At 33.4% G+C, this 22937-nt stretch overlaps 1 protein-coding gene across 6 annotated transcripts in view; it reads right to left on the reverse strand.

The window, feature by feature from the left end:
• Positions 1-22937, reverse strand: part of BIRC6 (baculoviral IAP repeat containing 6) — a 239505-nt gene that overhangs the window by 102690 nt on the left and 113878 nt on the right. For all 6 annotated transcript variants that reach the window (XR_004482481.2, XM_033425249.2, XM_049696304.1 and 3 more), the window contains 11 exons: positions 21920-22074; positions 20860-20986; positions 18375-18485; positions 16767-16900; positions 12667-12794; positions 6605-7167; positions 5491-5666; positions 4412-4508; positions 4070-4264; positions 3075-3275; positions 617-896 (listed from right to left, as the gene is read on the reverse strand). Coding sequence is in view for 5 of the 6 variants with exons in the window: in XM_033425249.2 (XP_033281140.1) it covers positions 617-896; positions 3075-3275; positions 4070-4264; positions 4412-4508; positions 5491-5666; positions 6605-7167; positions 12667-12794; positions 16767-16900; positions 18375-18485; positions 20860-20986; positions 21920-22074 (2167 nt within the window). In the remaining variant the exon portion in view is untranslated. The remainder of the gene's footprint in view (positions 1-616; positions 897-3074; positions 3276-4069; positions 4265-4411; positions 4509-5490; positions 5667-6604; positions 7168-12666; positions 12795-16766; positions 16901-18374; positions 18486-20859; positions 20987-21919; positions 22075-22937) is intronic.

The following is a 22937-nucleotide window of genomic DNA, read 5'->3' on the forward strand; positions in this document are numbered from 1 at the left end:
TACATATATTTATATGCATAAATATAAACTGCAAAGGATCACAGAATTGCAAAACTGTAAAGTCTTGGCAGCTCAAGAATAAAAAAGAAATCCTAAATTTTTTTGTCAGGTAAAACTTATATTAAGACAATCTATAAAATTTTCAACCATCAAACGTTACCAGAAGAATGTAAATTAAAGGATATATTCAGGTCCTTCTTTGTTTGGTCAGTTTGTATGGTTCAAATCTAACCCTCTGCAGACTGGCAACTTAGGAATGACCATATAGGGCTAGGTGCCTATCTATATGATCAATTTGTATGCTTCAGATGTATTCTTGGGGATAGGCATTTGGAAATGCTTACATAAGACTACAATCCAAAGAACTGGAACCCACACCCACATATACCACATTGTGGATCATCCCAAGGATTAAACATACATAAATCTCAATTTTAACCAGCCTCAAGGTTTTGCTTCTGTAGAATTATTCTTTATTACACTTAATAAAATTATGATATTACTTAGATACCTATGGAACAAAGAATTTCCTAAACTCTAAAAAAAAAAAAACACAGTATAAACAATTTCATGAAAAGCACAGAAAGGTTTTTCTTAAGAATGAGAAACCACATACCTTGTTTTGGATACCTGATCTTCAGATGGAAGAAAAGGATTATTAACTGTTGCTGAAGAAGTGGTACCAAAAGCAGTGAGGCCCAGTAATTTAATTTGTGAAAGGCCTAATGTGCTGGCATCTCGTGGACGATGAAGTCTAAGGCAGACAGCAGAAGCTACTTCAGCTTTTACAAGCTGAATTTTTATGTAGGTGAGACCACTTGTGACAACAGGAGTGGATAATGGTAGCATATTTACCCCATCTGCACTTACTTCAACAGACACTGAGGATGGGCAGGCTACAGGAAGAGAAAATTGAACAATTACTAAAGGAAAAGTAAACTAGAGTTCATATTTTAGTGGCAATCCCAGTAAAACAGCTTTCAGTTATATTCATTATGAACTCATAAAAAGAAAATGTATACACCAAGTCATACTTTGTCACTGACTTTCACCATAATTGATTTTACAGCTATTATATGAAATTCACAGTATAATAAAAATTATATTTAAAAAATTCTAACATTAACCTAAAAAAGAGTAACTGAAGATATGCAATCCACATGTACTTAATTCGCTCCAAGAAAAGAAAAATAGGCAATTACTTACTCTATTATTTCTACTTTACTCAGAATTATCACCAACAATATGGTGATTAATATGCTATGGTTTACTGTTGTAAATTGGGAGGAATGTAACTTAAAAAGTACTTTTTCACAAACTCATTATTTCACTACTACCATACTGCTATGATTTTAAACACAGTTGAATTTAGAAATTGCTTTTGCCTCTAATCTGTTTTTGCCTTTCAAAATTTAAACAAACGTCCAGAATACTTAAAAATAAAACCATTTCCTGCTAAAATTTAAGGAGGCCCAATGAAGTAATAACTGGCAGCTGTTATGGGAAAATTTCTTTCTCACAAACATGGAAGCCCATATAATAAATTTATCTATCAACTAAAACAATCTTTGAACTTTGACTTTAATATCAACTGTAAAATTAGGAAGTAACTTTTATTATATGCCAATTACACTCCTGGTTTACACTGAGAACTAGACAAGTCACATCAATTTTTAAATTTAATCTTACCTTTTGAGATAAGTATTATCCACATTATTTAATCTCTTTGAATCTGTCAATACAAACTGACAAAGAGATTAAATAATTCAAACCCCCAAATGAACAAAGGGCACATTTTATATTCAAGCCCATGTTTGATTCTAAAGGCTATGTTATTTCCACTGAAACACACTATATCTTCAGTTTCTGCTCCAATCCAAAACCAAAATTATTAATCACACTTGTATTGGAGAACACCTAACCTACTGATTTTTCATAATGTACAGAGTTCTCCATTGTAACATCCTTCCTGTCCCAATTCCTATGTGCAAATTCTAGCTACACTCCAAAGCCACCATTCACATGAACCACTTTCTCCTTCTGAATAAAAGGAGCTTCCTCCTCATCTTAGATTATCCCCTAAGTCTTACACTGACTTATATTTTGCCATGTAATATAATTATTTTTGACCTGCTAAAACACTGTGCATTAGTCTATTTTTCTTCTGCCATTTTATTCATTATATCTATTTTTATCTAATGTGTGGATTCCACAACTGTATTAGAGTATAATAATCTAATCTTGCAAATAAATGGAAAAATTGATTCTTCCAAATATGCCAGGGGTCTACAAAATTCCCTATAGTTCTTCATTAAATTAGTGACATATGATAGCAATGAGAATCAATCAATGAAGATAAATGACTGTGACGACTTCAACAATTCTGTACAAATTATTATATTTATATTGAAAGAATTTGGGGACCCTCATAAACTTAAAATAGTACTTCATATTCCTTCATGAATACTTAAAGGAGTTCCTGCTCCTTTTAATGTACAACTTTTCTAAAATTCTTTTCAATTATTTAACGTTGCAAAGTTACAACAAAATGTATTCAATGAAAATGCATCAAATGAATGATACTCAAAATATTAAAAATCTAAAGATCATAAATATTCAAAATATCACAAAGTATTAAGGCAGATGTAATTACCTTACAATGTGAAGGGGAATCTATGCTAATTTCACATTACAGAGCTAGGACTGAGGACCAGCCTAGAAAAACTAAGACTGCTGTCTACAGCTGTATAAACTAACTTATTTTATCTTAATGCTATATAGATAGCTTCATAAATTTGAGGGAAGAGGAAAGGCAAAATAATATATAACTAGAATATATTTGTTTAAATTTCATCACACACTCTATTTGTTTCAGGGGAATAGCCATGTCAATTCATTTGATGGGAAATGATTCGGTGGTAGTGTTAAATATTATATTAAAACTGTTCAAAATTAAGCGATCTGGAAATTGTATCTAAGTTAATCACTGTTTGCTAAGTATTTTTCTCATTTTTTAAATGCTTCTAAATTATAGTTTATTTTCATGATGGATCTTTACAAAAAATATTACTCACTTGCAAGAGATGCAAGGTGAGGTTGGATATGTATCTCTTTAAGAAGCACTGCTGCAGGAAGGTGAATGGTAAGGTCGCACCAAGCCTCCTCTGGCAGAAAGATGTAGGACCAAGCAGCAGAGCGAGCTCTTCTATGGGGTGGTGTGGCCTGCAAAAGCACCTCAGCTGGTTGGGCAGTAGGACTGCTAGATGTGATTGTACCTACAGAAGTATTTTAAATAAAATAAAAACTTGCAAAAGAAACCCAATAAGGCATCAAGAACTATTCAAACCATAATAATTACACTAGAAAAATTAGCTAAAAACATGAACATTTAATACTATGAATGTACTTAATACATTTAGCATAATTTGTTACAGTATTCACAAAACCTCAGGACATCCAGTCAACTGGCAAGGCGACAAATTCACTGTTAACTGCTGCCTAATTTCTATGCACTAACATGTCAAATGAAAACTAAACTAGCAACAACAAATCTAGCACAGTAATTCTCAAATGATTTAAGTAAAAAACAATGTCCAATACAGGCTTCAGTTTGAAAATAATCACCTTTATTCTAAATTGTCAATATTCATGAGTTAGAAATATGAAAAGAAAAATATAAAAAGAAACTATGTAGAATGGAAAAAAAAATAACTATATAAATCTGAAACTTTTTATAAAAAAAAGTACCACTCCAAATAAGAAGGAACAAGTCCTTTAAAACTAACATTTACAATGAAAACTGACATAAGAATCTACTACTTAGTTTCATAAATTGTGTTCTATTTAAACTCAGAAATAAAAACAAATTTTACTACTAAAGAACAATTAAAAATTTCCTTCTAATCAGTAGAATGTTTGGAAAACTACTACCTTTAAAATCAATGGCTTGTAATTGAAATGGTGATACTGTAACACAATCAACTTACTTTGACAACTATTTTTGCTTCATACCAGCCAATTAACTACTACTTAAATTCATACTCATAAGATGAAATAACGCTTTTCTTACCCAGGGGTGCAAAGTTATGGATCCCTTCTGCATTGTCAGGCTCAGAAGCTAGTATTCGTGTTTTCAAAGTGCTGTCAACAGCTTTATTCGGACCAGAGTCAAGAAATTTCATAATAGTTGATACCATACTTCTTGCAGTGTTTACAATAGCCCTTGTACTAGTAACCATATTGTTGCAAATGAGCTGAACACCACCTAAATTTAAGGAGAATACTAAATGAAAATTATCTTAACATAGATGATTTGACATTGAGTCAACTTTCACAGAAGACTACAAAAATAAGAACATAATTTACTATCAAATGGTTACACTTAAATGACAGTTTTGTAACTTTGTCTTACCCATATCGTGGAATGCTTTCAAGGCATCACTAGTATCCAGTACTCTCAAAATGAACCACAATAATGGTTCAGATAACTGGCAAGTAGCGAGAGAGCCCTAAAAAAAAAAACCATACATGTATACTGTGATTTTTAAAAGGTGATTATTAATTTCCTGTGAATTAGGACAACTAAATTTCTTATTGAATGTAATATTCTTTTACAGTTAATTATTATAAAATGGCAACCTTAACCTAAATCACTAAATACAAAATGTCTGCCAAAATATTTAGGAAATCTTAACCTGAATCAAAAAGGAAATGAACAGTCTCCTCTCTGAACTCAGCATTTTTTGCATCTGTGTTTACCTACTATTATCATTTTCTACCTTAAATTAATGTGCATCGATTTTGTTTTCGAGTAGACAGTACTTTCATTTAAAACATGTATCCTTCTCAAATATCTTTGTATCTTCCAATGGGGAAATATATATACACATGCAATGTATATTTATGAAAATGATAATTATACACTGACATATAGAAGATTCCTTAAGAAACTGTTTTAAAATCTGCTTTTGAAAAAAATGGTAAATGGACTAGAAATTAAAATAATCACACTGGCTCCTAAAATCTCATTTTTTAAAAAGGAAATTTAAAAAGTAGTAACATTCTAACCTATTTCTCTTTTAAAATTACCCTAACCCCTTTTAACTGAAAGGAAACTAAATATGTAACTTAAGCTTGAAAAAAAATACTCATATTAAATTTTCATATGTAACATCTACGAAGAACATGTTGGTTTTCAACTATGCTATGGTTAGGGAAAAGGAAAGAACTACTTCTTAAGACAATGGAAAGAAAATCTAAAATTTAAAAATATGTTAAACATTTTATTCTTACATCACTGTAGTCATCTTTGACAGTTTCAAGGAAACTTTCCTCTCCAACTTCTACTAGTAATCTATAGTTCTCACCCGCTGACTCCATTCATTTTCCAACATATAACTAGAATACGCTGTCTCTGTCTTACAAATAATTCTCTGCTCCCATTGCTAGTAACTACTTAAATTACTGCAGTTGTTGCTGGATTGAACTTACCTGTCTGCCCATATATCCACAGGCCATGTAGGTTAAAATTGGCTGCAGCATCATGTGAACTGTAGAAGCTTTTTTACTAAGTGTTGTCAGTATGGTAAATAATCCATCCCCAACTGATATGGCATCTAACCCACCATGAAAGTTTTCGTGTTTGGTGAGATGTAATCCACTTGCCCCTAGTTTAAATAAAAAGATGACACATTTTTAAAACGCATATCCTTAAAAACCATAATAATTAAAATAGAGTCTTAAAAGCCATTTTACCCCCAAACCACTGAAGGATGGGTACATAAAAGCTGTGTGTGTGTGTGTATACATATACACATATCTAGAAATTAAAATATCTCTCATAACATTCAGTAGAGGATGTTTTTTGGTATCTTTTATAGGAGATACCTCTGTTGTTGGTAACAATAAAGTTGCTCTATTACATGACTGAGGAACATCATTATACATACCAAAAAGAAAAGGAGAGAAAAATAAGTGATACTATTATGTGACTAAACTTCAAAACTTTTAATCAAAAAGATATGGTTGTTTCCCTTACATGAAAAAAGAAATACTAATAAGCAAAAATATATCAGGAATGGATTTTGTCACAATTTACAGAAGTTTAATTAGTTAAAAAAATTAACATAATATATTAGCTTTCAAATAGGTAGAAAAGGAAAGCAACTATATATAAATTTTACATTGATATATGTGTCATAGAAACTTGAACAAAATTTTATACTTCACTTTTTAAAAAACTGTGAATAAATAAATCTTACTCATTCCCTAATACAAAATTTGATGTGAAATTCTTCATCGTTAAAATGTTAGCGATACGTGACTATAAATTATGGTACCTAACTTACAAGACTGATTTTTTTTCTTAATTCACTACAAGTTATTTTGTTAGTATTTTCCAATTTTTAAAAAATTCACACTTAAAAATTTTCAACTGATTGAAGCCACTCTATAAAAGTTTTCACTAATAAAAATCAGTCATGCTAAGAAGTTTACAAAAGAGTAACTCTGCATTATAAAGTAAAAGAATTCATACATTGCTAAAGGAAAGAGATATAGTACTAGAAACAAGTATAAGATTAATATTCTTAATATTAATACGTACCAATTATCATCGCCATGGCACTGCTATTACACAGGCCCAGAGCCGACAAAATCTGGCTCATTATCTGTTGGTTGGCTAACACTAAGTCAGCGACATATGCAGGTGATCCTTGAATACTACTACTGCTTCCATTACCATCTTTGCCTCCTGAAACTTTTTCTTCATCTGAAACACTGTCTGTCGTATTGGTGGTCACAGACACTCTTGCACTGTATTCCCTATTGCCCGAAAGAGGCAGCTGTACTAAAATGTTAACCAGTTTTAACAAATCAAACATGAGTTGATCTCTTGTCATTTCACCACAAACTGCTTTTGCATCACCTGGACGAATGAGGTTGGCAAAGAGTCCCCCAAAGCATGCTCGAGCACCCACTGAGCTATCTGATCCACTTCGAGACATTACTTTGTCTGAGCAAGTGATATAGTGGTGCACTAAAAAAGTGACAGACTCTATCACAGCAGAAATAGTACTAACTGAAACGACTTCAAAATTCTGCTCCAAAGTGAATTCTAAGAGCTTTACTTGGGCATCAAGAGGTCCTTGGCCTGTCTGGAAGGCACCCCTGCAGAAAAAGAGAGAGGATTAAAAATTAATCCATTTTAAATTGTTTTGAAAGAAGTAACCACCAGAATACAAGAAAGCTAAACAATAATTAAACTGCTGGTATTCACTATTTCATTTTGTAGCAAAGAGTTTCCAGCTCTTCCTGAGTCCTTCTTGTTCTTGCCTCCATTTTATCATATAAAATAAAAAATGAATTCCCTTCCAAATAGAAAACTGAAGGACAAGTAAATCAAAGAGATGATTTTGAAGCTACAGACTAAAATAATTATATATCACAAGGCACTCCTCATAATGAATGAGCTCTGGTTTGTTACAACCTCAAATGTTGTTAGTTTAAATATTTCTTACTGATTTTGATTTTCAAAAATTAAGATTCAATCAAGTAATTCTTATGCATCAAAATTGAATGCTCTCAAGTTCTACTTATGCCTAAGAAATAGAAAGCTGGAAAGGTCATTGGCCCCAGCTTATCAATTAAAAAAGCCAAATTAACTCTAAAGTCATAACTTTTCTTGAACCCATCAGAGAGCTAAGGTCAAAAGAGTACCAAAAAGCCTGAAATCCATGAAAAGATAGGCACCTCCTCCAAGAAGACAGAATATGAGCATTGGCTTTCCTGTCGCAGAATCTGGGAAGTCGAGATGCTGGCAATATACATATGGTTAAGAAGAATTCAGGTAAAATACTTTACAAGTTGTTAAACCCCAGGTATGTAAGTGTGGTAACACTGAACCCTTGGAGTTCATACCCATTCACAGGCATCCTCCCTCACCAACCCCCACACATATCTTGCCCTGTGCATCTATTCCATCTGGCTGTTCCTGAGCTATACTTTATATAACTGGTAAAATAAAGTGTTTTTCCTGAGTTCTGTGAATCCTTCTAGCAAATTACTGAACCTGAGGGGGGGATTGTGAGAACCCCTGAATTTGTAGTCAAATGATACAAAAATGTGGGTAACCTGGGGACCTTGGACTTGTAAGTGCCCTCTGAAGTAAGGACAGTCTTGTGGGATTGAACAGTTAAAACTGTAAACCTGGGCTAACTTTGGATAGTGGCAGAATAGAACTGAACTGTAGGACACAGGTTGATGTCAGATAATCAGGGAAATGGTGTTAAAAAAGACACCATGTATTTGGTGCTAGTGAAAAAACCCCTCAAATACCAATAGCTGTTTCCTACCACTGGAGAGAAGGAAATGCTCTCCTCAGAAATGGCCAAAGATATAAGCCAGAGTTTGGCTGACAAAAAGAAGGAAAAATTTATTGAGAAAGCTCCTTCCCCTGAGGTTCAGTCACAGAGTGCCTGCCAAAGACTGAGGCTGGACACAATATCGGAAAACACCCGCCATCACTAGGAGTCTAGTGAACATTAAGAAACAAGCAAAAGCAGTTGACTGCTAGAGATGGAGCCATGGAGAGAGAGTCCCTCTGTGGTACAAATGTATAAGGAACAACAAAAGCTAAGGATGGAACAATAAAACTGGAAACCACCCCCTTTACCCTGACTCACATCGAAACAAGCTAACTAGATCATTTTGAAGCTGACAAAACACAAAAGGTAACCATAGCAACAATAAAACCAAAGCCAGGTCAAATCTTGAAAAGAGTGATTCAAATCCTCACACTAATCACCCGGTAGAAGAGGCTTGTCCATTTCCAGGCATAAATACTATTTACTTCAGTGTCTAAAAGATATGTGATTATCCAAAGCAAAAATTGTAGGGATGTATTATGTTTACAGCATATGTAAAAGTAAACATATGATACCTACATCACAAAAGATGAAAGAAAGAAACTGTAAATCTACTGCTGTAAAGTTCTTACATTATGTGTGAGCTAAGGTATAATAATATATGAAAGCAGAATGTGATGAAATAAAGACATATATTGCAAAGCTAGGGAAAACACTATAATCAAAATTTCTTTGTTATAAATAATAATACTAGAAACAAAATGAAATCATTATAAAAATTACTTAATCCAAAAGTAGGCAGGAAAAAAAATTTTTAAGCGAAGAATAGATTAAATAAACAAAACTGGCAAAGTGATACATTTTAGTCCACTAAATCAATAACTACATTAAATGTAAAGTGGTCTAACAGATCAATTAAGAGACACATATTGTCAAACACTTATACAAGAAAAACTGAAAGAAGGAAATAATAACTATTAGAGCAAAATTTAATGAAATTGGAAATGAAAAAATAAAGAATATCAACAAAGCTTTAAGTTGGTTCTTTGAAAATATCAATAATATTATAAACCTCTAGCAAGAATGACCAAGATAAATAGATTAAAATTACCAATATCAGAAATGATAGAATGAATCAAACTACATACTATAAAACATTAAAAGCATAATTGAAAAAATTACAAATAATGAATTCAACAACACAGATGAAATGAACAAATTCCTTCAAGACACAAACTGCCAAAGTTCACTCAAGAAGAAAGAAAACCTGAATAATCTTTTACCTATAAAATAAGTAGAAACTTTTTTCTATTAATACAAAGAAAACTCCAGACCCTGGTTGTCTCAATGGCAATTACTATCAAACATTTAAATAAGTAATAATCCAATTTACACAACCTCTTCCAGAAAACAGAAAAGGAAACACTCATTTTAGGAGTCCAGGATTATCCTGACATAAAAACCAAAGGCATTATTTTTAAAAATGCAAATATCTCTCATAAGCAGAGATTTTGAAATCTTCAACAAAGCATTTGAGCCACCAGGGAAGCAACAAAGCATTAACTACTTAAACAAGCAAGATATAAAAAGGATAATACATCATGACCGAGTGAGTATATATCCTGGGAATGTATACTGATCAACACTTAAAAAAAAAAAAAAATCCATGTAATTTATCATACCTACAGATTTTAGAAGAAACAATATATGATCATTTCAGTAGGTGCAGAAAAAGCAAAAAGACATACATACTATTCACTAACCACATGACTGTACAAAGAAAAATCACAAATATATATATAACTTTACGTATAACTATATTTTTGTATCTATGTCTATATGAATAACTATATCTGTATCTATAAATATACCTACAACTCCTCCCAAATTGATCTACAGATTCACGCTTATTCAGTCACAATGGAGCAGAAGTGTTTTTTTGGTTTGATTTGTTTTTGTTTTTGTGGGGGTGGTGGGGGATCAGTAAGCTGATCCTAAAACTTACATGTAAAAGCAAAGAAAGCAGAATAGCCAAAACAACTCTAAAACAACAAGAACAAAGTTGGAAAATCCACACTACCAGACCTCAAGAAATAATATAAAAATACCAAACCAGTGTGTTATCAGAAAAGAATAGACAAAAACATCAATTCTATAGAGTCCAGAAATAGAGCAAAACAAATATGGTCAATTGATTTTTGGAAAAGGCAGAAAGAGAATTCAATTTAAAAAGGATGTGTTTTTCAACAAATGGTATAGTAACAATTTGACATCATCCACAGGCAAAAAAAAAAAAAAAGAAAAAAAAGAACTTAGACCCAAATGCAAAATTTAACTCAATATAACCTACGTGTAAAACCTAAAACAATAAAATTTCTAGAAGAAAGCATAGAGAATCATCTCTATGACCTTGGGTTAAGCAAGGATATTGTTATGAAACAAAAATAATAATAAATAAAAGAAAAAGCTAACAAAATTTCATCAAAATTAAAAGCTGCTTTTTCAAAGATATTGTTAAGAAAATGAAAATATAATCCACAGACCAAGAGAATATATCTGCAAAACACTTATGTGATATAAATGAGTGCCCTCTTCATATGAAGTCTGGGTACTTCTTCTCAACCTATAGTATTAATTGAACTAAAAAGCTGCAGGCTAATTTATACGGATGCCAGACACTTTCTTAAAAACATACAAAGAAAACAAAAGCTAAGAATATATTTGGGCCAATGTTATGGACCCAATTAAAGAAAATGTGCTAGAAAATGTATGAGGTGTGTACAGGGTGGAAGAGGAGCTGGAAAAAAACATTGTAATTAGTTTTTGAGGCACGTAAACCTATAAATACCTTTACTTATAAAAAAAGATATAAAATAGATTTTTTTAAAAAAGACAGCATGTTATAAACTAAAACAAGATTGATATTTCTGTAGGAAATGTTAGAGTAAATGCATCGAATTTTCACATGAAACCTTTTACTGCTAGACCCTACATAGACAGAACGATACTAAAGTCTACATCTAATGAGTGTGTTTAGAGGTCTCACATACAGTTTAAAAAAAAGCCTAGTTAAAAGAAAAATGAACTCCATGGTAACTGGTTTTTGCTTCTTAATTGGATCACACAAAAACCTCAAGTTCATGTTTTCCAAATACACAGATGCATATCATAACAGCATGTTTTTGGTTTTGTGAATCTACTCCTTCCCACACCTGTGCTTCACTGTGTATACACTACAAACAAGTTGAACTACAACCACATTAGTGTTTTAAAATAGTTATAAAGGAGGAAGAAAACAAATGAGGATAGTACTATAAAATTTTCTGCAGCTATGAAAACATACGCCATATAAATTTTTTGCGTTAATTTTTATACTGGTTTCAGGCATTTTGCTACTGATCTATGAAAAATAACTATTATTATGAATAAATTTATTAATTTTATAACTATTATAAATCATACCTTTTTCTGATTTCTAATATTTTCGAACTAATTTTTAAAGAGTGATATAATCTACAAGTGATTTTAATCATTTTCTAACATAAATTTTTAAAAAATTCACTGGCACTTCCACAATGAAATTAAATAATAAATATAGCAAACAGCACCTTTAATTTCTTCCTGATATTAATGGGAAGTTTTAAAATAATCAAACATACTAGAGTTTGGTTTGTTCATAATGTTTTTTGTAACTTTAAGATGATACTGTTTATATTTCATTAAAAGTTTTATCAGAAAGTAATGTTGGATTTTATGAAATGCCTTAAACTATGACGAAAATGACTCATTAATATGATATATGATATCGAAGCATTCACGCATTTTAAGAATCAACCCATCACGGTCACAGCTTATTCTTTTTAACCTATTGCCTGACTTTGGTAATCAATTTATTTAGGATTTCTGTATGAGGTTAGTATTTAATTTTCTTTTTTAAGATATCTTTTTTGGGTTTTATCAAATATAGGTTTCAAATAAAATTACTGGTAGCTTTAATTCTCTACCTGTATTCTAGAATAATTTAAACAGCTTCAAGTAAATTTCACCTAGAAGGTTTATACTTCCTAATCTATGAACCTGTTATTCCTTTCACAATAGAAGGAGTTCAGGATCTGGGAGAGCCATAATGAAAAGAAGTGAAAACAACTGGGAAACATACCAATAAACCTTTCCCTCTTAATTCCTAATATCGTCCTGCTTATCTGTTCCCAGATAAACTCCCAACAAATGCTAAGGGGAAATTAATTTGGAGGATTACCTATTGCTTCTATATCAGGAATATATGTAACACCTTGACATTTACCTTTCTGTTGAAAGTATATGAATTAGCTTGAGCAAAAATTCACTGAATATCTGAGGACATGTTGAAGAAAGATGCACTTGTAATCGGGTAAGAAATTCTTGCATAGCTTGCGTAGCTGTTGGACCAACCTGAAGAGAAATGAAATTCTGTTGACAACTGCTTACTGATCCCATCTACAGAATTATTCATTTAAAAAGTATCATCTGTATGCCTTCTTTGGAGAAATGTCTACTTAGGTCTTCCGCCCATTTTTGGATTGGGTTGTCTGTTTTTGTGATATTGAGCTGCATGAGCTGCTTGTATATTTTGGAGATTAATCTTTTGTCAACCTAAATGTCCATCAACAGATGAATGGATAAAGAAGATGTGGCACCTATATACAATGGAATATTACTCAGCCATAAAAAGGAACGAAACTGAGTTATTTGTAGTGAGGTGGATGGACCTAGAATCTGTCATACAGAATAAAGTAAGTCAGAAAGAGAAAAACAAATACCGTATGCTAACGCACATATAAGGAATTTAAAAAAGCGGTTCTGGGGCTTCCCTGGTGGCACAGTGGTTGAGAGTCCGCCTGCCGATGCGGGGGACACGGGTTCATGCCCCGGACCGGGAAGATCCCACATGCCGCGGAGCGGCTGGGCCCGTGAGCCATGGCTGCTGAGCCTGTGCGTCCGGAGCCTGTGCTCCGCAACGGGAGAGGCCAAAACAGTGAGAGGCCCGCGTACCGCAAAAAAAAAAAAAAAAAAAAAAAAGCAGTTCTGCTGAACCTAGTGGCAGGGCAGGAATAAAGACGCAGACGTAGAGAACAGAGTTGAGGGCACGGCGGGGGAAGGGGAAGCTGGGATGAAGTGAGAGAGTAGCACTGACATATATACACTACCAAATGTAAAAAGGATGGCTAGTGGGAAGCTGCTGCATAGCACAAGGAGATCAACTCAATGCTTTGTGGTGACCTAGAGGGATGGGATAGGGAGGGAGGATAGGCTCAAGAGGGAGGGGATATGGGGATATAAGTATACATATAGCTGATACACTTTGTTGTATAGCAGAAACTAACACAATATTGTATAAAGATGTGGAAAAAAAAATTCTCTTTCCCTGTAGAGAAAAAAAAATAAAAAAGCATCAAACGTTAAGTCAAGAGCCATACGGGTGAAACTTTTCATTTGAAGAACAAAAATATTAACAGTGATAGTAGGAAACCAATTAAGCTTTTAGATCTTGATATACTTATTTTAAATCGAAAATTATAGCTTCTATTGTCAATATTTTTTTCATTATGGTTTAGAATAACTTGTTACTTTTATTTAATTCAATACAGAAAAAGACTCACCTGAATTACACAAGAATATCTTTATAATGCTTTCAAAAGCACAAAGAACTTATGTACTGATTTTCACAATCTTCTTAATTATCCCATTTCAAAACAAAAGAACTCAGACTCACGTTAAGTGATTCACAAAAGGTCATGCTTCTAATGACTAGCAGAGCAAATACTAAAGTGAATTGGGGAAAAAACCCTACAAAAAACCCCTTAAAGCTAAAAACGAACCTGTATCTATTTGTAAAAACAATGCTTTCCCAAACTTCTATCTCTTCAATGAAAAAAAAATGATAGTGAGAACCACACCAAGTACCCTGAAGTATGTTTTGGAATGTTATGATCATAAAACCCTAGAGGAGTTTTGGAAAAAACAAAATGCAATGTAATTCTCCAAACCATTTTAAAGTTAACAATTTCTAACACTGAGTATAAAAATCATAACATTCATAACCAAACTACAAAACCAAAATATCTGAGGAAACCTTGACCTTCAGTAACTTTTACTTTGCCTTTAAAAAAAAAAAAGAGAGGAAAAAACACTACTTTATACAGCGGCATGTTCCCTGACACCTAGGCTCTATCACTAACTAGTTGTATAATTGTGGGCAATGCAGATAATGCATGTTTACTCATATGTAAAATAAAGAAGCTGGAATTAGTGATTTCAGGAATCTTCACATTCCAAATTCATGCAATCTTTATGTGTAATAATCACTTGATAACATGCCTCTACCCCCATCAAAACTCTGGCCCAATCTAATTACAAGTAGTTTGTTCCTTCTCATTTTTTTCCTTGTCTGGTTTATTTTATGATGATCTACAAAAATCAAGTCTATTCAGTATGAGAGTACTGACTAAATGTATCCAACAGAACTTAAGCTCCAAGAAAGGCAGAGACTCGGACAGGGTAACTACTTAAATCCCTAGCACCTAGAACAGCACCTAGACCTAGCACATAGATAAGCACATAGCTAAGAAATAAAAGATGACAACCTTGCAAGATAATCTTGAATAACGTCCATTGGAAAGATGCTATGAACACTAAATATATTTTATGTGAAAAGAAATATAATGAAGGAAAGATATTTTTTAAAGCAGTACAATATAACAAAAGCTAAACTGATATAAAAGAAATCTCTGGTTAGACTAAAAATGTTTATAAGCTCTGATATATCTTCTTTTTCTGAATTAACAAAAGCAATATTTTTTTTCATTTCAGTTTTGAGATATAATTGACATACAGGACTGCATAAGTTTAAAGTATACAGCATAATGATTTGACTTAATACATCATGAAACGATTACCACAGTAAGTTTAGAGAACAGCCATCGTCTCATATAGATACAAAATAAAAGAAAAAAATTTTTTTTCTTTATGATGAGAAGTCTCAAGATTTACTCTCTCAACAAGTTTTTGCCTTCTGGCTACCTTCATCCAATTCCCCCAACCCCTGCCTCTGGTAATCACGAATCTGATCTCTTTTTCTATGAGTTTGTGTCTTTTTGTTTTGTTTTGTTTGCGGTATGCGGGCCTCTCACTGTTGTGGCCTCTCCTGTTACAGGCTCTGGACGCGAAGGCTCAGCGGCCATGGCATGTGGGATCTCCCAGACCGGGGCACGAACCTGTGTCCCCTGCATCGGCAGGTGGACTCTCAACCACTGCGCCACAAGGGAAGCCCTGTTTGTTTTTGAAGTAAAATTCACCTACAATGCTATATTTGTTCTTGGTGTACAACACAGTGATTTGATATTTCTATACATTTCAAAATGCTCACCACAATAAGACTAGTTACCATCTGTCATCAAAAAGATATTGCATTATTATTGACTATACGCCCCACACAGTACATTTTATACTGGTGATTCATTTATTTTGTACCTGGAAATGTGTACCTCTCAATTTCCCTCACCCTCCTTCCCCCACCCCCATCCCCCATCCCCCATTCTGGCAACCAGCTGTTTGTTCCCTGTATCTAGGACTCAATTTCAGTTTTCTTATGTTTCTTCATTTGCTTTGTTTTCTAGATTCTACATATAAGAGAACTCACATGGCATCTGTCTTTCTCTGTTTTATTTCACGTATCATAATACCCTTTAGGTCCATTGATGTCATCTTTTTGTTTTTTGTTAAATAAAATACTTAATAGCATAAAAGAATTAAGTTAGGTGACCTGTCAATCTTGATAATAGAGGTCATTTAACATAACACGTTTTTTTTTTTTGGGGTACATGGGCCTCTCACTGTTGTGGCCTCTCCCATTGCGGAGCACAGGCTCCGGACGCGCAGGCTCAGCAGCCATGGCTCACGGGCCCAGTCACTCCGCGGCATGTGGGATCTTCCCGGACCGGGACACGAACCTGTGTCCTGCGTTGGCAGGCAGACTCTCAACCACTGCGCCACCAGGGAAGCCCATAACACATTATTTTTAAAAATTTTTAAATTCCCCAATTTTTTAAATGCTTCCCTAACATTAAGGTTAATATCTGTTTAGAATGTTTCTCAAATTATATGAAATTAACACCAAAAATATATCGCTACATTAAAAAATCCAGTAAAATTCCAAGAGAAAACTTACTACCTGCTATAATTCAGTTTCAGCATAGCTATTATTATATGTAATTCAAAACATTTTATTACATTGATACATAAAAGGCCATCATTTAATGCTTTAGTAATGAAAATTTTATGTATTTAACTGCACTTAAAATTTCCTTTACAAATAAGTTTACTGTATAATCTGGGCCTATCACTGGCTTTCAGAAGTCACATTACCTGTGGACTGTGTTGATTTGTTCCATGTGGACTGGTGCCAGAAAGAAATTTCACTAAAACATGAATCAGGTTTGGATCTGAAACCAGCAGATGGGCAGTACTCTCCTGAGTTCCAATGGCAGTACTGGAACCAGCTATAAAACATTAAAAAAAAAAAAAAAAGTCCCCAACGAAAGGACCCCGAAACAATGGAAATGCAGTATTTAAAACATCTTTTAATTTCAAAGGAAACTCACATACTCCTGGGAGTTACTAAAAGGATCTGAATCTCTACTGCACTGACTGAGCCTCATTCTCTATTTTCATCTGCCATAGATCTCCTGCCTCTCTCCTAGTTTGGCTGTGAAAAATACCTAGTTTAATGTGCATCTTATTCAGTATACAGTCAAGTGGAAAAGAAATAACTAAATGCTTACTGTCCTTTTGGTGAGCCTATTCTTAGTAATTATTTCCCCCTTCCAGAAATAAAGATCTATTTTTCAGGTAAATTTTAACACAGCCTTCTAAGATAAACTGAAGCAAAACCTATTCATTTTTGCATGTCAGCTACATAAAGGTTGTATACTGTTAACTGATACACAGACAATGCACAAGTTTTCTGAAGTGAATAAAATATCCTTGAGTCAAATCTATCTTCAGTATCACACAGGGATGTTTTCAATCCCATATTTGGAAAATATTATATTCCAAATGAAAAATGAAGTAGCATTTTGATTCTCAGCAATGATTTTAATTAATACCTTTATCAAGGTGACGCTGCTTTCTAGTCAATGAAATTAAGCCCAAAGAGAATGGGGATGAAATCCACCCACCTGCTGTCATAACCTACAGATGGAATGAAGATTTCAATTCACAAATGGCTACTCCTTGCTCTCTAATATGAACTTGGATACCTACTTCCCAACAACCTAAGAATGTCAGATAAAATCTAGACCTAAATGTAAAAAGTAAAACCAGTAAGCAGTACAGAAGATAATGTATGAGAGTATCTTTGTGACTTTGAGATACAAAAAGCCACAGAAAGCACTAAAAGTTCCTTTCTTAAAAGGTTCAGAAATTAATTTTACTATCTTAATTGGGAAATAAAGGAGTGGGGTGAAGAAAGTAGGAAACTAATAGGACTTTAGAATCTGAGAAGAAGCGATTAGGTTCAGTGAATGTAGGTTTTAGATGTGAAAAGCATACACCGAGGAACCTAGTCATATACGTTCATGAATATTATAATGAATAAATCATTTTTAACTGCTAAGTTACTTTAAAAAGAATAAATAACCAACACAAGACATAGACTAACATTAAATACTTGACTTTGTACTCTAAGAGTAATCAATTTTTAAAAACTAGTAAAAGTTTTTAGAAGGTAAAAATATAATTTGATCTTGTAACTGTAGATAGATGAGAGTATATAATCAAAGTAAAGAAGCACAAAGGGCAAGATACATTAAGAACAACAACAAAAAGAACAAATTCAGAAGAGACATATGCAAATAAAGAATTTAATCATCTTCACAACTATATCACTTCTTGAAAAAATCTTTTTCAAGAATCTCATAGCAAGAATAATAAAGTATATGTCAGAGATTTAAAGGAATAAATATTTGGACTTACGATTAAGTTGCATGTTTGTCATGAGTGTTAGACTATGAAGAACAAGGCACCATGTCCGGAGCAAAGTATTGGGATACCACGCTAACACCGTGAGAAAGCTAGTTATTGATGCTACGTAGAAAAGAGAAAGGGGAAATTTTAACTCAGAAAAAGCAAATGTTTACTAAGAATTAAAACAAAAAGAATAAATTGTAAAACATGACATTATTTTTTTAAATCAATTCACTACCTTGTGTCCTCAAAACATATAAATAAAAGTTCCCCATTAAACATAACTAAAGCATTAGAGAGTCAATAACATTTTATATCTAAGGTTAAAGCTCATCCCATGACAAATAAAATAACATGTCATCACTATACATTTGTTGTCCTTTCCAAACTACAGGCATTTCTACTGTAACACAATTTGTGCTTTACTAAAAATCCTCACATTCTGCAAAGCCAAAAATTGAAAATAATAGGGCATATTGGAAAGACAGGGATGGGGTTGACCGTTCAAAACCAATGTAACTTCACAGAAAAAGCACAAACTAAAACAATAACTAAGTCACCTGCAAGGCCTAAATAAGAAGCACATGTGGCAGGTGGAGAAGCCAAAAGTTATTAAAAATAAACAAACATAATACAGTGCCCAGTTTTTGCCCTTAAAACACTGTGTAGAATGGCTGATTCCAGATCTCAGGCAGGAAATATAGTTTGGAACACCTATGATATTAAAATCTAACAAAGATATAGTTGTGTATTTCACAAAAAACAAAACCAAAAGAATCTAATGAAGCATCATCTTACTGACCACAAACAGCATAATTTCAGCATCAATAAACATAATGATTGTAACAGAAACGTAAGAAATACTTTAAAATCACGAACTTATACAGATATTTACTAAGGAAACTAAGTGGTCATGATTATAGACTACTTGTGAACCAATTAATTTTTAAATTTAATTTTAAAATACAGAAAATTTCTAGCATTTTTCCTGGCTCTATATAAAAACTGTATCTCCAAAGGGTGACATGATAGCACATGAAAGGAAGTTTCTCTTTATGGAAGTATTTCAGTTAATAAAAAAGGAATAACAAAATTAGACTATCTTCATTTCAAAACTTCCTGTGAACTGCTACTAATTCTAGGCATTAATCATTAGTGTCTATTAACAACATAAAAAAAGACAACCTATGAAACTGCCTTAAAAAAAAAACCTCTGGGCTTCCCTGGTGGCACTGTGGTTGAGAGTCCACCTGCCAATGCAGGGGACACGGGTTCGTGCCCCGGTCCAGGAAGATCCCACATGCCGCAGAGCAGCTGGGCCCATGAGCCATGGCTGCTGAGCCTGTGCGTCCGGGGCCTGTGCTCCGCAACGGGACAGGCCACAAGAGTGAGAGGCCCGCGTACCACAAAAAAAAAAAAAAAAAAAAAAAAAACTCAAATCAAATTAAGCTCCATGTCTAATTACCAATTTATAGAAAGTAGAGAGGACATCATAGAGATACAATCACTAAAAATTGGGACCTAGGGAATCTTGAAAGACAAAACAACCAAACTTTGCAAGGGGATTAAAAAAAAAAGACAGATTAGAGGAATTAAGAAACATAATTAATTAAAATGTGTAGACTCTATATGGAATCTATTTCAAATATACAAAAAAAATTCTGTAATAGTTTAGACAATTGGAAATTTGAATACTCACAAAATACCTGATGACAGTAAGAAATAATTACTTTTTTTACCCTTCTATTCACTCTTGTTTATGCTTAATGTTTCTCACAATAAAAAAGTTTTAAAAACTGATTGGAGTAAAATTTATAATAATAATCATTAACACAGTGAAACAGAAGGAAACCTAATAATTAAAGTAGGGCCAGCTCTTGCTGAGAGAATGCGGATGTTAAGTAGGACCGTAAGCCAGTGTGGCTGTCACTAAGGTTGACAGACAGGCCATGTGAAGGCCATGCATGATGCACATCTCTAGAGAGAAAGCATCAGGAATAAATGATTTTTACTGTTCTTTAAATAGATTCCTATAGCCCGAGCTGAAAGCTAGTTCTATTCCTGTTGAAGGATATTATTCAAGTCTCACTATTCCCACATTCCTGCATTTGCCAAGAAAAAAAATGAAAGAACACAATTTCTACAAAAAATTGACATCCTTCTCCAATTTACCAATTCCCTAGAGGTATTTCACATTTTTTAAAAAAGACCAGTTGCAAAAGAACAGCCTATGAACAAGACAATACTTTAAGGAACTACAATGTAAAGACAAACAGAACATTGTAGATTTTATGTCTGTGTTATACACAGACATAATACAGACCAGAGAATAAGTTTTCTGTTCTCTTTCCTGCAAAAGAGAACAGTCAGTATTTTAAATGTTTTTTTCACTACAACATTACAACCCTAATGACAAAGATTAGGTGTTAACCTAATCAATACCTTTTTAGATTGTTTATGCTACGTTAATAACTTTCCTTCTAATAAATCTTACCTTGATTTAATGAAATGACAGGTATTCGATTAGCATTATATAAAAAAATGTCTGCTCCATTTTCTTTGTTTCCAGACGAACTAGAATTCAGACTCAATGTGAGCCACAACTGGAGAAGTGATTCCAACTGAAAAAGAATGTAAATTGACAGAAAGAAAATGTACCTATTAGGAAATACCATCTAAGCAAAAATCTCATGTATGAATCCTTATGATTATGAGTAAATAATTTTTCTGTTAAATACTTCTTCTGGGGACTTCCCTGGTGGTCCAGTGGTGAAGAACCCACCTTACAATGCAGGGGACACGTGTTCGATCCCTGGTCAGGGAACTAAGATCCCACATGCCATGGGGCAACTAAGCCCACGCGCCACAACTACTGAGCTTGCGTGCCTCAACTAGAGAGCCTGCATGCTGCAAACTACAGAGCCCACTTGTTCTGGAACCCGCTCGCCACAACTACAGAGCCCATGCACCCTGGAGCCTGCGTGTCACAACTAGAGAGAGAAAACCCTTATGCCACAACTAGAGAGAAGCCCGTGCGCTGCAATGAAGAGCCCGCATGCCACAACAAAAGACCCTGCATGCCTCAGCTAAGATCCCGCGTGCCACAACTAAGACCCAACACAGCCAAAAATAAAATTAAATAAATAAATAATAAAAATAAATGTTAAAGAAAAATACTTCTTCTGGTTACTTTCAATTCAGTTCACAAGCAAACACATCTTAAAATTCTAGATCAAATGAAATTTAACTGAATTAAAATTTATAATTTACCTAATATAAATGTTTTACTAAATTAAAAGACGTGATTCAAGTCTTTAAATGCAGGTGTGTGTATAATATGTAGTTGGAACAAAAGCAGTAAGCTTAAAATCATAAAAGTTATAAATAACCTATCACTGAGGAGCTGGGTTAATCAAAGTATCTCCAACATTTTTTCATCTGAGTATGACAAAGAAATCATCCCTCTCTGGTTAAGACTGATCTGCCCGTTTATTTTCATCTTTTCTAGGCTGGCAATAATGTCTAAAAATACACAATTTCTCCTGAAGTCATACCTGAACGTGATGGACTTGAAGCATGGAAAAAAGTTTGTTGAAACAAACATTTAACATTGGGACAGATGATAACTGTACAATGAGCTGGCTGGATTGGTTCGCTGCTTGTAAACCCCCTAGAAGCGAATCATCTGTTCCAGTGGGAGACTGTGATACTGAAAATTAAACACAGTTATGATTTTATACACAAAGTATCAGGAGAAACGTTAACTAGTTATTAATATGTACAGGTAAGTCAAGGTATATTTTTTTAAAAATTAAAATTGCATTCTTTAAAATGGTTCAGCATTGTATTATTTGAAAACCTGTTTTTACAACATTACTTGAAAGTTCAAAAGATAATCACCACAAAGAGAAGCTCCCAAATTCACAGGACTTGTCCACAAAGGGAGAAGAACCTTACTCTCTATAAATTTTTATTTTCAATTTTTTCCTAATTAATAAGAGGGAGGAGAAAAGGGAAAGAAAAAAGAATCCTGCCTATTTCTTGAGAAGGTAGTTTTAGAATAACCTAGACTCTAATCCATTGATTCTCAACCTTGATAGCACATTAAAATTGCCTGGGAAGTGTTCAAAAATTCTGATGCCAGGATACACACACCAAACTAACTGAGTATATATTCATGGGGAGCAGAGAAATAAAGGGATGTTAAGAGAGTTTTTCGTATATTTAGAAAGTTTTATATTAAAAGGAGAACACAGTTCTGCACAGGAAAATAATCAAAAGATAGAATATATCAAGAAACAGAACACTAGACAAATCTTCTCTTTTTCTCCTTTTTTATATACTTCCTAAGGCAAGAAATACAGAATGCAAACCAAAAGAATTCAATTTAACATAGGAAGATCTAAAAATCCAAATTTCTCTATTGAAATGGGTTGGGAACTTTACTTCATAGGAGAAGGACATGATGTGCTTCCTAGGTTCTAACTAGTATCTCTACAGCTTTACTCACCACCATTACCCACCATGTTTTTATTTTTCTTGGCCTAAGAAAAATAAAAATATCACCATCAC

Source organism: Orcinus orca, chromosome 13, assembly GCF_937001465.1.
Source record: "Orcinus orca chromosome 13, mOrcOrc1.1, whole genome shotgun sequence".
In the NCBI taxonomy this organism is placed as follows: domain Eukaryota; kingdom Metazoa; phylum Chordata; class Mammalia; order Artiodactyla; family Delphinidae; genus Orcinus; species Orcinus orca.